At 32.1% G+C, this 13370-nt stretch overlaps 1 protein-coding gene across 1 annotated transcript in view; it reads right to left on the bottom strand.

Annotated features, from left to right (window-relative positions):
* The window catches only part of ROBO1 (roundabout guidance receptor 1), a 582961-nt gene that overhangs the window by 78680 nt on the left and 490911 nt on the right, over positions 1-13370 (bottom strand). Inside the window, exons 14-17 of the mRNA XM_074299785.1 lie at positions 12393-12514; positions 10744-10975; positions 9172-9293; positions 6700-6871 (exon numbers count right to left, since the gene is read on the bottom strand). Of these exons, the coding sequence (XP_074155886.1) occupies positions 6700-6871; positions 9172-9293; positions 10744-10975; positions 12393-12514 (648 nt within the window). The remainder of the gene's footprint in view (positions 1-6699; positions 6872-9171; positions 9294-10743; positions 10976-12392; positions 12515-13370) is intronic.

Below are 13370 nucleotides of genomic sequence, written 5' to 3' on the forward strand. Positions count from 1 at the left end.
TTTAAGGCATAAATGTCCACTGAAAAATAAAATATCTTTCAATAATTCAATTATATGCATTTTAAATGCTACTGACTTGGTATACATTTAAAATCAGGGAAAGTAGCAAAAGAAGCCACTTAATAATGATTTGCAGGCAATCTGGAGACCCAACTATTCAAAAATTATCTCCATGAGTAGCCTACAGTAATAACTGAAATGATGGGATACCTTCATTATCATAAATTTCTATGGGTAAAAGCATGGTAACTCTTCGAAATCCTGTTAAAATGCGAATAAATTTGTAGCTAGCATAATATGTAGAACTAGTAACATGTAATAGAAAAACAGCTTATAAGAAAAGAGGCAACTGAAAAAAAAGAGACAGAATATGTTATGAAGATGAATAGAGGGGAGGAGAACAAATGATTCAAGAGGTACAAAGAATTACCTTGAAATGAATAACTTTAATAAAAAATACTGAGGATAATAGGGGAAAAAAGAAGACTGGAAATAAGCCTTATAAGACAAGCCATTCTCCAAATGGTAAATGGTCAAAGGATATGAACATACAATTTTTTGGATTAAGAAATTAAAACCATTTCCAGTTATATTGAAAAAAGTCACTATTGATTAGAGAAATGACAATTAAGACAACTCTGGAGTAACATTACAAATCTTTTAGATTGGCTAATGTAAAGGGCTAGAACTGAGCAAATGCACTTGGATAATGGAGCACGTGAGGCTAATTGCCAATTGGGCAATTCTCTATTAACATGTTTGAAGGATGACCCTCCCCAGCTATTCTGTGCTGGCTGGATTGGTGGGTGTGGACAAAGAAGGGGAAGTGACATGAGTGGGTGGAGTAGGAGGAGGAGATTGATTCATTCTCCTGGCAGTGGAGAGAGAGGAAGGAGGTGTGGAGATTGCTAGATCTAATCCCCTGACCAAGTGAACTCAGAAGACCAAGAATAAAAACTTTTAATTATCCTGACTCTGGCTGATTCTAAGAGATCCAGGGTCCCAACAGGCTAAGATGAGAGGAAAAGACAATGATGAATGTTGCAAGGGATGTGGGAAAACTGGGACATTAATTCATAATTGGTGTAGTTGTGAAAAGATCCAACAATATTGGAGAGCAATTTGACATTCCCAGAGAGACAATAAAAAAGGGCAAAGAATCCACAGATTCAAAAGTGTTTTAGTAGCCCTTTCTGTAGTAGCAAAGAACAGGAAACTGAATGGATGCCCATCAGGTGGGGAATGGCAGAATAAGTTATGGTACATGAATATTAGGGAATATTATTGTTCTGTAATTATCAGTAAGATGATTTCAGAAAGGCCTGGACAGACTTACATGAACTGATGTTAAGTGTAGTGAGTAGAACTAAGAGAACATTGTAAACAGCAACAAGATTATGTGATAATCAACTATGATGGAAATAGCTCTTTTTTATGTGCCAGATATTTTTATTACTGTTATCATAACTAACATATCTATAACTCTTCAAAATATGCAAAGCAGTTAACATATTCTCTCATTTTTGAATATTGTTTCTGACAAATGAAAAGGGATTGTTCTTGTTCCATAATAGGTTAGGTGAAAGTAGAATTTGGCATCCCTATTTAATGATTCACAGTAACTCTCTATTCTGTATCATTTTACCATTTCCCTTTTTAAAATTACAATATACATTTTCCTTTTTGTGGGATCTGTTTCTTCAAAATGAGACACTTATGTGTAAGGCTCTCTGATTCCACAGTTTCCTAATACCCCCCCATTCTCTTAAATTACCTTGTATTTATTTTATAACTTTTTTATTATCCTTGTATTAATACATATTTCCTGCTATAGAATGTTAAGCTTTTGGGAGAAGGGACTATTTTGTTTATAGTTTTGTGATCTCAACATGCATCATAATATTGCCCACATTTTGTTGTTCTAGTCACGTCCATGCTCTATTGGAACTGATTTAGTTCATCTCATTGTTGAAGAGGGCCATGTCCATCAGAACTGATCATCATATAGTATTATTGTTGAAGTATATAATGATTTCCTGGTCCTGCTCATTTCGACTCAGCATCAGATCATGTAAGGTCTCTCTCCAGGCCTTTCTGAAATCATCCCACTGGTCATTTCTCACAGAACAATAATATTCCATAACATTCATATACCATAATTTATTCAGCCATTCTCCAACTGATGGAAATCCACTTAGTTTCCAGTTTCTGGCCACTACAAAGAGGGCGCCACAAACATTCTTGCACATACAGGTCCCTTTCCTGTCTTTAAAATCTCTTTGGTAGAGCAGTAATGAATTGAACCAGCTACACCCAGCGAAAGAACTCTGGGAGATGACTATGAACCACTACATAGAATTCCCAATCCCTCTATTTTTGTCCACCTGCATTTGATTTCCTTCACAGGTTAATTTTACACTATTTCAAAGTCTGATTCTTTTTGTACAGCAAAATAACTGCTTAGACATGTATATATATATATATATATATATATATATATATATATATATATATATATATATATTGTACTTAACTTATACTTTAACATATTTAACATGTATTGATCAACCTGCCATCTGGGGGAAGGTGGGGAAAAGTTGGAACAAAAGGGTTTGCAATTGTCAATGCTGAAAAATTACCCATCTTGTAAATAAAAAGCTATAATAAATACACACACATGCACACACACACACACACACACACACACACACACACACACATACACACACACACACACACACACATACACACAAAGAAAGAAAGAAAGAAAAAAATAAAGAAAATCTCTTTGGGATATAAGCCCAGTAACACTGCTGGATCAAAGGGTATGCACAGTTTGATAAGGAAGTGGCCCTTTTCCATAATGAGATGATTCAGGCCAATTCCAATAGACTTGTACTGGAAAAAGCCATCTGCATGTGGATCACAACATAGTATTTTCACCTTTTTTTTTTCCTATTGTCTGCTTGCTTTTATTTTCTTTCTCACTTTTTCCTTTTTGTTCTGATTTTTCTTATGTAGCATGATAAATGAAGAAATATGTATAGAAAAATTATACATGTTTAATTTCTATTGGACTTTCTTTCCTCTACTCTCCTAAATAGCAATAAGCAAAAAAACAAACAAACAAATAAATAAATAGAAGCCTTATAAGTAAATCAAAAGCATATTCCAGATATGAGAAATCTTAATTGATAAAATAAGCTCAAGGTCTAATGAATTACATTTTCCAAGAGTAGCTTCAGTTTTTAAAAAGGTTACAAACTCAAATATTTATAAAAAATATTTTTATAAATATCATTAATATTTCTATATTTTTGAGTTAAATTTAACTATTATTATAAAATATTCTTTAAACTAAATTATGACCTTAATTCACTTACTGAGGTGGAGCCAAGATGGCTAAGTAAAGGCAAGAAGTTGCCCAAACTCTTCTCCAAACTGCTTCAAATTTCTTTAAATAATGACTCTAAACAAATTTTAGAGCATCAGAATACCCCAAAAGATGGAGTAGAATATTTTCCAGCTGAGGGTAACTCAGAAGCTCAAAAGAAAAAGTCTGTGACACCAGAATAGGAGTTCAGGATACAGTCCTGGAGCAGGGTGTAATAGCACAGTCCCAGATCCAGCCCAGGCTGACCTCTGAATCAGCGGCAGTACTGGTAGATAGATTCTAGACCTCTCAGCCCAGAGATGCCAGTAGAAAAGGTTTTAGAACCAGGATGGGAGCCCAGTGTGTAATCCCAATGCAGCTTCAACCCCAGCTGCAGTACGGGCCCTGGCCCAGCACTGGCCCCCAGCATCAGTAAGACAGGACCTCTGAATCAGCAGCAGTTGCTGGAGGCTTCTGGACCTCTCAGCCCTGGGACAGCAGGAAAGACTTTTAAGGTCAGCAGAAAGGGTCTGTGGCTTATGAGGTGGGAGCCTGGTGTGCAGCCCCAAGGCTCAGATCCAGTGGGGCAAGGACATACCTACCAGTTCCAGAGCAGAAAACTGTGTGCTCAGATTCTTAAAAGGATCTCTGAAAATAGCTGCACAAACCCCCTGAATTTTTGGTCAGTGTACCCTCTAACCTGAGTAATAAGCTAAGAAAATGAGCAGATAACAAAAAAGTTTCTGATCATTGAAAGTTATTATGGTGACAAGGAAGATCAAAACACACACTCAGAAGATGATAAAGTCAAAGCTCCAATATCCCAAAGCATCCAAATAAATTAAGAATTAGGCTAAGGCATAGAAGACCTCAAAGGAGACTTTGAAAATCAAGTAAGAGAGAGAAGGAGAAAAATGTAGGCAAAGCATTGAGAGAGATGCAAAAGGAAATAAATGAAAGTAGAACACCTTAAAAAAGCAAAATTGGCCAATTGGGAAAGGAGATACAAAAGCTCACTGTGGAAAATAATTATTTTAAGAGTAGAATTGAGCAAATGGAAACTAATGATCTTATGAAAAATCAAAATAATAAAGCAAATCAAAAAAAAAAAAAGAAAGAAAGAAAAAATAGGGGGAAAATGTGAAATATCTCACTGGGCAAAGAACTGACTAGGAAATAGATCTAGGAGATAACATTTTAAAATTATTACTCTACCTGAAAGTCATAATTAATAAAAGAGACTGGACATCATATTTCAAGAAAAGTAAAAACCTGTTTAAAGAAAGTGTGACTATATGCAAAGGGCATTTTAAATACATCCTACAGAAGAAACATGGAAATTATTTGTACAAACTATTAATCATCAAATTTTGACTGTAACATTATAGTGCAATATGTTGAGATAGAAATGGAACCAAAAAGAACTAAGATGAGAAAAGTAGAGTAGACCAAGACCATGCTGGATTCAACACAATTATAAGAGAGTAAAGAGACCGACATACAAGATAACTGAAGGATGGAAAGATCTTAGAATTTAATATCAAAAAGTGTGACTGATAGAACCTTAATAACTATTCCATCTACCCCCTCATAAAATCCTTATTGTGCTTATTGTTTGTTTTGTGTAGCCCTGATGCTGTTTAGTATTTTTAATCAAATAATTTTTTCAAAAGATGTATATGGTATCCTCAACAAAATTTAAGATGACAAAAAGTTAGTAGAAATATACTGGATGACTGAATGAAATTCAATATGGATAAATGTAAAGTTTTGTACTTTGGTACAAAAAATAAAACAGAAAAACTTGACAAGTACAAGATGAAGAAAGAACAGCTAGATAGCAATTGTTCTGAAAGCCATCAAGACTTTAATATTATAGTATTTTACAATATTTTCATATATTATTTCATATTATAGAAATATGATGTAAAAGAAAAAATATGAAATCAATATTAGGTTTTATCAAAAAGGGCATAGCTTCCAGAATAGAAAGGTGACTATCCTACTTTAATCTGTCTTTATCAGGCATCAATCATCTAGAATAATATCCTAACTTTTGGGAACTATGGTTTAAGAAGGATATTAATAAACTAAAAAAGTGTCCAGAGGGCAACTAGGATAGTGAAGAGTATTAGGTCAATGTCACATGTCAACTGCTTAAAGAATCTGGACATCTTTAGCCTGGACAAAAGAAGACTCAGGAGACACGATAAGAGTTCAAGTAAGTGAACAAAGAACTGGACTTTTTTAGTCCATTTAGCTACAAAGTTCAGAATAAGGAATGACAGAATGGATGCTTTGAAGGAAAAACTTCAAACAATTTAAGCTGTTAAAAAAGTGGAATATCCTGTTTTGTGATATAGATTCTTTTCCCTAGAGGCCTTCAAGCACAGGCTTATACTATCACTTGTCAGGTTTCTTAGAGTAAGGAATCACTTTTTGTTTGTAGGTCAGAATATGTAGCCAATAAAGGTCCTTTCTAACTTTCAAACTATGGATTCAGTGACTGTAGGAAGAAACTCCAAAATTAACATAGTTAGTTAGACATCTAAGTATTTAAGGAAAAGATTAAACTTTTCAGAAATAGTAATTGCTTAGAATCAGGTGGGACTTTTCTGATTACTTTGATAGAAGTCTTTGTTAATTCTTACTGGAGTTAGGGATTAATGTTTATAGGGGTCAAAAAACCCTTAACTTGTGCCATGACACAAAAAGGCAAGCCAAGAATAATTCCACTCAATGATATTTTCTGATTCAAAAATGTATGCTAAAATTTTTGAAGGAAGTCTTGTTCCTCAACCAATTTACTTTACAAAAATTTAACTTTACTTTAGAAATTTACAATTTTACTTTACTTTAGGGAGGAAAAAGCACCATTGTTAACTAAACTTAAATATACTTGATAAAGTAAAAGACCACCACACTATATCAATATGGTAAGGAATCTCTGATTCTTAAGCATTTTATTAGCCACATAATTCTATGAGGTTTTGGAATTTTTCTAAATTAGATTTATCTAATGAATATTATTGTAAACAGGATATCATACCAACAATGTATACAATACTAGTTATGAAGAACAATGATGTTATAAAAAAGAAATGATTGGACTGAATATGCAGAATAAGAAACATTTTTGGACACTGCCAATGTGGGAATTTGTTTTGCTCAACTATATTTGCTTCATTAAATGAAAAAATAAGATTTAATTTAAAAATAAATATCAGATTCTTTGTTTTACTTTAAAATGCATGTGGTTTCATAAAACTATAAACAGGGCTAAAGATAAAAAAAGGTTTAAATTATTTTTAACAACTGAGGCTTACCTAACTGGATGAATTGTGGCTCACTTTTCACACCAGATCCTGCTCCTGTACTGGCTGCTACTTCCACACTATATCGAATACCAGGAATTAGAGATGGAATAATTACAGAAAAAGTAGAACCATCCACTGTCTTGTTTATGTGGTATCGACTTTCATTGCCCAGGCACCAAACCTGTAGGAATATAATAAGTGTCAAATAAGCAAAATTTCTCAATCTCTGCAGCTATCAGTAAAGTAGAAGATTCTCTAACAGAGATGGTCCAAGTCTTCCAACATTAATCTAACATATGACATATCTAAAGCATGATTTTTATGACTCCCTCATTCCAGAGAAAGCCAGTCCAAACAAAATAAATTTTAATAGCTCTAAACTTTTATTTTCTCCTACACCTAAAAAAAAAAGACAGGTGACAACAGTTTTAAAGTTTAAAAATTAAAATTTAAAAAGATTTAAAAATTTAAAAGATTCATAATAAGTCAACTTATTTATTAAGTATATATTATATATATATCAGACATTGGTACTAAGCATGTCTAAGCACAAAGGACCAGAAAGGCTTTTATCTTAAAGGGAGCAGCTTCCTGCTAAGTAAATGACTAAAAATCAAGCACTTTTTGCCAAAATGTCTTCAGACATCTGGATGGGAGATGAAAGTGATCCAATTTACTTTTTTTAAGTAATAGGTGCCTACTATATGAAAGGCAATAACCCTCTTGGAAATTATTTAGTGGCTTATCATTTTTTTCATTGTAGAACCAAAGATTAATATTGAGGTGAGGGGTAATTTATCACTGATTGATTTAAGGTAGCTATGAACTGAATGAGCATTGTGTGTTATAGCTTCCTACTTCATATGGCAATATAGCACTTACCAGCTCCATAACCACAGCCAAGTCATTATTCCTGTCCTTGGGTATCAAGTTCTTAAAGGTAAAAGAAGTAAGATAGAATAGAAAACCTCTAAGATCACATTCCAGCTCAAAATACCACATAATATATGAATTCCAGAAAATTATTGATGTTTGGATTTCAATAATTAAATTCATGGTTAGTTCTTTATTTTTAAAGAATGCACAAGAATGTTGACAGATTCTTTAATATTATAATATGATTTGAGGGAAGAAAGTGATACAAAATTAGCATCTGAAGAGCTTTGTATTATAGCACGACAGAATTTGAAGTGATAAAAAAAACTCATATGTTTTCTGGCACATATATTTATGCATGAATTAATGCATACTGCTATCTGAAATAAGTGAATGAAGTGGAATCCACCATTACCTGTATAATTTCGTTTTAAAAAGATTAAAATTAATATCTTCGTAATATACGTTAATTGCATAAATCTAACAAAACAAAACAAAAAAAACCACACATTGATAGAAAAATTCCAGTATAGTAGAATAATAATATTCAATTGAAGGAACAATCAATCATAAATCACAGGAGAAATAAGGCATACTTGAGTTTTAGTTGCGGCTCTAAAACTTCATAGCTGTATAGCCTTGGGTAAGTTACTTTAATTTTTTAATTTTAATTTTTAAATTTTTTTGAATCTGTTTTCTTATTTGTAAATAATTTCAAAAGTTCCTTCGAGACCTAATTTTTTTTATAAATCTATTATTTTCTACTGATTAATATTTTCAGATTTTTTCCACCTCAGTCATTACAGCAAATCTGTACTCTTCAAAACATTTGCTAAATTTATAGATTATAGACATAGATCTTAGGGCTCATCTAATTGAACTCCTTTGTGATAAAAATGAGGAAACAAAGTCTTTAAGAGGGGAAATGAAATCCCAAAAGATCAAATAGGTAAGAAGTAAAAGAATCATCATGACTCTAATTCCAGTGATTATAAAACGAAGCCTTCTTAATTTTGGAAGGTAAATATTAATTTTGGCTCAATCTATCATAAATGTTGGGAAATATATTAAATATAAAACCAATTCATGTAACAGAGCACATTATGCTTTCACTTCAAAGACAATAAAATGTAATTTAGTCTTTAGAATATTGTTTAATAAAAATTTCATTATTGTTGTAAGTAATTTTTAAAATTCTACAATGCAGAGCTAATTATCACTCATAATGTTAGCTTACCTGACTACAATACTGAGATGCTACTGTCCACAAAAGAAAGAGAAACATTTAGAAACAATAAATATTTTTGAATAAAAATAATGAATCTTTATTGTACTTTTATAACATTATCCATGAAATTTGATTCTTTCTGTTTTGCAAATAGATAAGAGTTTTCCTTTTAAAAAAAAAAGGTTTTTGAGGGGAGAATGAGGACCATTTGTAATTTTCAATTAATTTATATTTAATAATTTTATAATGTAAAAATAAAGAATTACTGAGTAAATATGAATGTGTATTTTCACATGTATTCTTTTTACCAGCAGATGGAGCCAAGAATCCAGACAAGTTATTTAGTTTTTCTGTCTCAAAGAATAAGTATATGTTACCTTATATTCTTGGACCATTCCATTTTGGGTATCTTCTGGGGGTGGCTGCCACGTTACTAGAATTGCAGTTCCATTTCCATCATTCTTTGATATTGTTACACTCTGGGGTGGAGCACTTGGTGCTGTTTAAATTGAAAAAAAATTAAATTAAAAAAAATATATATATATGTGTGTATGTGTGTACACATATATGTGTGTGGGCGTGCATATATATGTTCACATACACATATATATATGTATATATGTATGGGTACATGCATGTATATTTAAAAATAAAAATCCTGATTTGCACTGAATTACTGAAATGCACATAATTTGAAAGCACAGAAGAATTATCACATGTGTCATTAGGCTTTAAATCTATTCACTTGTGCCTAGACATTGATCAAATTATTCAGGACTTGTCAGTGATTAAAGAAGCTTCTTCCCCCAAAGAAGTCAAGACAAAGTCACACTTCCTCTCCCTAGATCCCCTTTTTATTGTACCAGGAAAAGGTTCAAATATCCTGGATTACATGGCAGACCAGAAGTCTATAATAGCTCATTGAGCTACAGTCAAATCAACTTACTAATAATTAGACAAAAGGCTACATATAATTTTAAGATGCAAAAACCAAATCTCTTCACCAGACTGTTCAGGAAATTTTTATATTTCAAGATTATTTTTTTTCAATTTTCCTTCTTTTGATATTTTTTCAGATATGTATTATGCTTTGAATAGGAGGTCCCTCACAGTTAACAAAATTTTAGTTTATTACTCTCCTCAAGAAGTCATTGATGCTTCCAATATGAAGCAACACCTAAGCATTACCCAAAAGTTTACAAAGCTTACATCCAAATTTCATGCAAATAATTTTTAGGATTAGAGAAAAAAAATACTGATATATTTATTTTAAAAAACTAAAGTGTTTAGTTGATTTGGAAACTGGTCTTCACAAAATATTTTTTAAAAAAGGATTTAAATATTTTACTAGAAATTGTTTTATTAAGCCAAGTTAGTCTTATATGAGGTTCAGTCAAAGCAAGGTAGAAAAGATGAAGAGTTTAATTATATGAAAAAATAAAAACAAAGTATATCTTAAAATTTAGTGGATGTCATTTGGATATAATATGCTCAAATGTCCTTACATGACATTTAGAATATTTATATTTTTATCATATACATACATTTATTTGCAAACCACTAAGTTCATTTATTCTCTATGGCATTTTTTTTTCTCTGAATCTTTTGAAACTTCCAAATAGAATGTAATTTAATTAAATAAAATGTTCAGTAGGTTGTTCAACTTAAAAAAAATAATTCTCTTAGTTTCAATTAAAAATACCTAACGGGAGCAGCTAGGTGGCGCAGTGGATTGAGCACCAGCCTTGAATTCAGGAGGACCGGAGTTCAAATTTGATTTTAGACACTTAACACTTCCTAGCTATGTGACCCTGGGCAAGTCACTTAACCCCAGCCTGGGGGGGGGGGGAGAAATAATAATAATAATAATAATAATAATAATAATAATAATAATACCTAATGAATGTGATAATAAGCACACATACACACACACACACACACACACTTGCCTTCTTCGAGGGTTTTTGCAAATTTTATTTCACTATCTGCTCCTTGAAACTCATTAAAGAAAGGCCGAGCCTTAATTTCATAGATTACTCCTTTTTTGAGTTCTGGGATAACAATGCTATTTTTTGTTGGTGTTCTAACTTCAAAAACTAGCCACTCAGAGTCTCCATGGTTAGTACCAGAAGGCCTATAGAGAATTTTATATCCTTGAATATATTGAGATTGTTGATCCACCTATAAAAAAAATTTAAAATGTTAATTAGTATCATGCTCTTTGCAAGTGAAATAAACGATTAAGCTTTTATACTGCAAAAAGAATTTAAAATCAGAGTTCAACCAAATTGCTTTACTTCCTATAAAGCTTTCTTAAAAATCAGAAAAGAAAGAAAAGAATGAAAAATAAATTTAATACTATATGTTGCACCATTATTTATTGACTCCTGAGACAATATCCTTCCTCTTTCAATGAGTTCAGTGCCTGGTTAATATTTCTCTTCATAATCTGCTCTTCACATGAGAGAGCTTCAACAAACACTCTATTTACCCTAACTTTCTAAAATTCTCAATCTATTCAATTCCCTTCACCTACTCCTTTAGTGTATCCTCAGTTATACAAATGTGTAGCTTTCACCCACAAGTGTTTCACCTTGCTTTTATGATCTTCAAACTTCCTTTATCTTATTGCAATCTTTTATGATTTCATCTTTATTCCTTATGATACCCAGTTTGTCCTCTTCACGGTCAATGTGATCTCCAATTCCTTCAACCTTAAGTTCTTTAACAAGCTATTGTTGGGGTAGCTTGATGGTTCAGTGCAATGAGCACTGGCCCTGAAATCAGGAGGACTTCAGTTCAAATTTAACCTCAGACCCTTAAAATTTACTGGCTATGTGACCCTGGGGAAGTCTCCTAAACCCAAGTACCTTGCCAAAAACAAATAAATAAAACCAAAAAACCAAGGAATCATGTATAAATCAGCTACATTCTTCTAGATTCCCTCCCTTGAAACCTTGGTGAATTAGTTCCTCCAAAATGTTCTCTACACTTGAATCCCTGAAATGTAGAAGTTTGGAGACAAGCTTCTATACATGGCAAATGGAAATTGAGGAAATGTCCATCAATTGGGAATGACTGAATAAGCTGTTGTATATGAATTTGAAGGAATATGAGTATGCTATAAGAAATGATAAAGGGGATGGTTTCAGAAAAACTCAGAAAAAAATTAATAAACTAATGCAAAATGAAGTGAACAGAACCATTAGAATATTCTACACAGTAATAATACAATTTTAAAGATGTTCAACTGTGAAAGATTTTGCTACTATCATCAGTACACTGATTCAGGACAATTCCAAAAGGAATCATGATAAAAATGCTATACATATTAAGAGACAGAACTGATAACTCTGAGTGCTGGCTGAAGCATAATTTTTTTTCACTTTATTTTTCTTGCCATTTTGTTCTTCTTTTGCAACATGGCTAAATGTATGCCTTCATTTGTATAATGGGTAACAAGCCTTCTCATGGAGGAGGCATAACATTTGGAAATCAAATTTAAAAAAAAATAAAAGGAGGAAAGAAATAAAGAAAAACAAAGAATTTTACGTTTACCTTATTATATATTCAAAAGAAAAAGCAAATGAATAATTACCGTCCAATGAACTTCAATTGAAGAAGAAGAAAGGATGGTAGGATTATGAAGGTGCAAAACAACATTACCCAGTTCTCTCTGGACCTGCTTGTGATCCACACCTTGACTTGTTGGTGGAATATCTGTAAACAAGTCAAGAACATTGCCTTAAGCCTAGTATTAACTTGCAAAAATCTAAAACTAATCAACCAATTTGCACTCAGCAGTTACTAAACTTATAGAATTTTTATCTGCAGAGGAAGGGGATATGTGAAAAAAAGAAAGAAGAAAGATAACAATGGCAAGGAAAAGCAGTAATGACTTCTCCCAGCAAGTGACTCTTAAGACTAAATAAGAAACCAATGATTTTATGAGAAAAGAAATTTTAAAACAAATCAAAATACTGAAAAAAAACTAGAAAAATGATATCTAACAGTAAAAACAATTACCATGGAAAACATAATCTAGAAATCACTAGACAACATGAAAACCCCATAGGAAAAAAAAGAATATAAGCATCATACTTCAAGTGATCATAAAAGAAAACTATCCAAAATACTTAGAAACCAAGGGCAAGTCAGAAAAAGAAAGAATCCATGAATCTTTATCTAAAGAAAGTCCTCACATAAAACTCCCAGCAACATAATAGCCACAATCCAATGTCCAGGAACAAGAAAAACAAAACAAAACTATAAGCAGTCAAAACAAAATAATTCAAGTGCAGAAGAAAGCAAGATCATATATTAGCAGCCATTATCACAAAGAAGTGGATTATTTATCCACTTCTCCAAGAGACAAAAGTTATACGTTTACAACAAAGAGTAACAACTAAATAAATGAGTATAATTTCATGAGGAGAAAACAGACCATAGTGAAAATGACAACAACTAAACTTTCCTGATGAAAATATAAGACCTACATTTCTCCCACTTTAAAATACAGAGGATTCAAAAGGATCATAAAAATCTAAAAATGTGCAATCATAAGGGACAAAATAAA

Source organism: Sminthopsis crassicaudata, chromosome 3 (assembly GCF_048593235.1).
Source record: "Sminthopsis crassicaudata isolate SCR6 chromosome 3, ASM4859323v1, whole genome shotgun sequence".
NCBI lineage: Eukaryota > Metazoa > Chordata > Mammalia > Dasyuromorphia > Dasyuridae > Sminthopsis > Sminthopsis crassicaudata.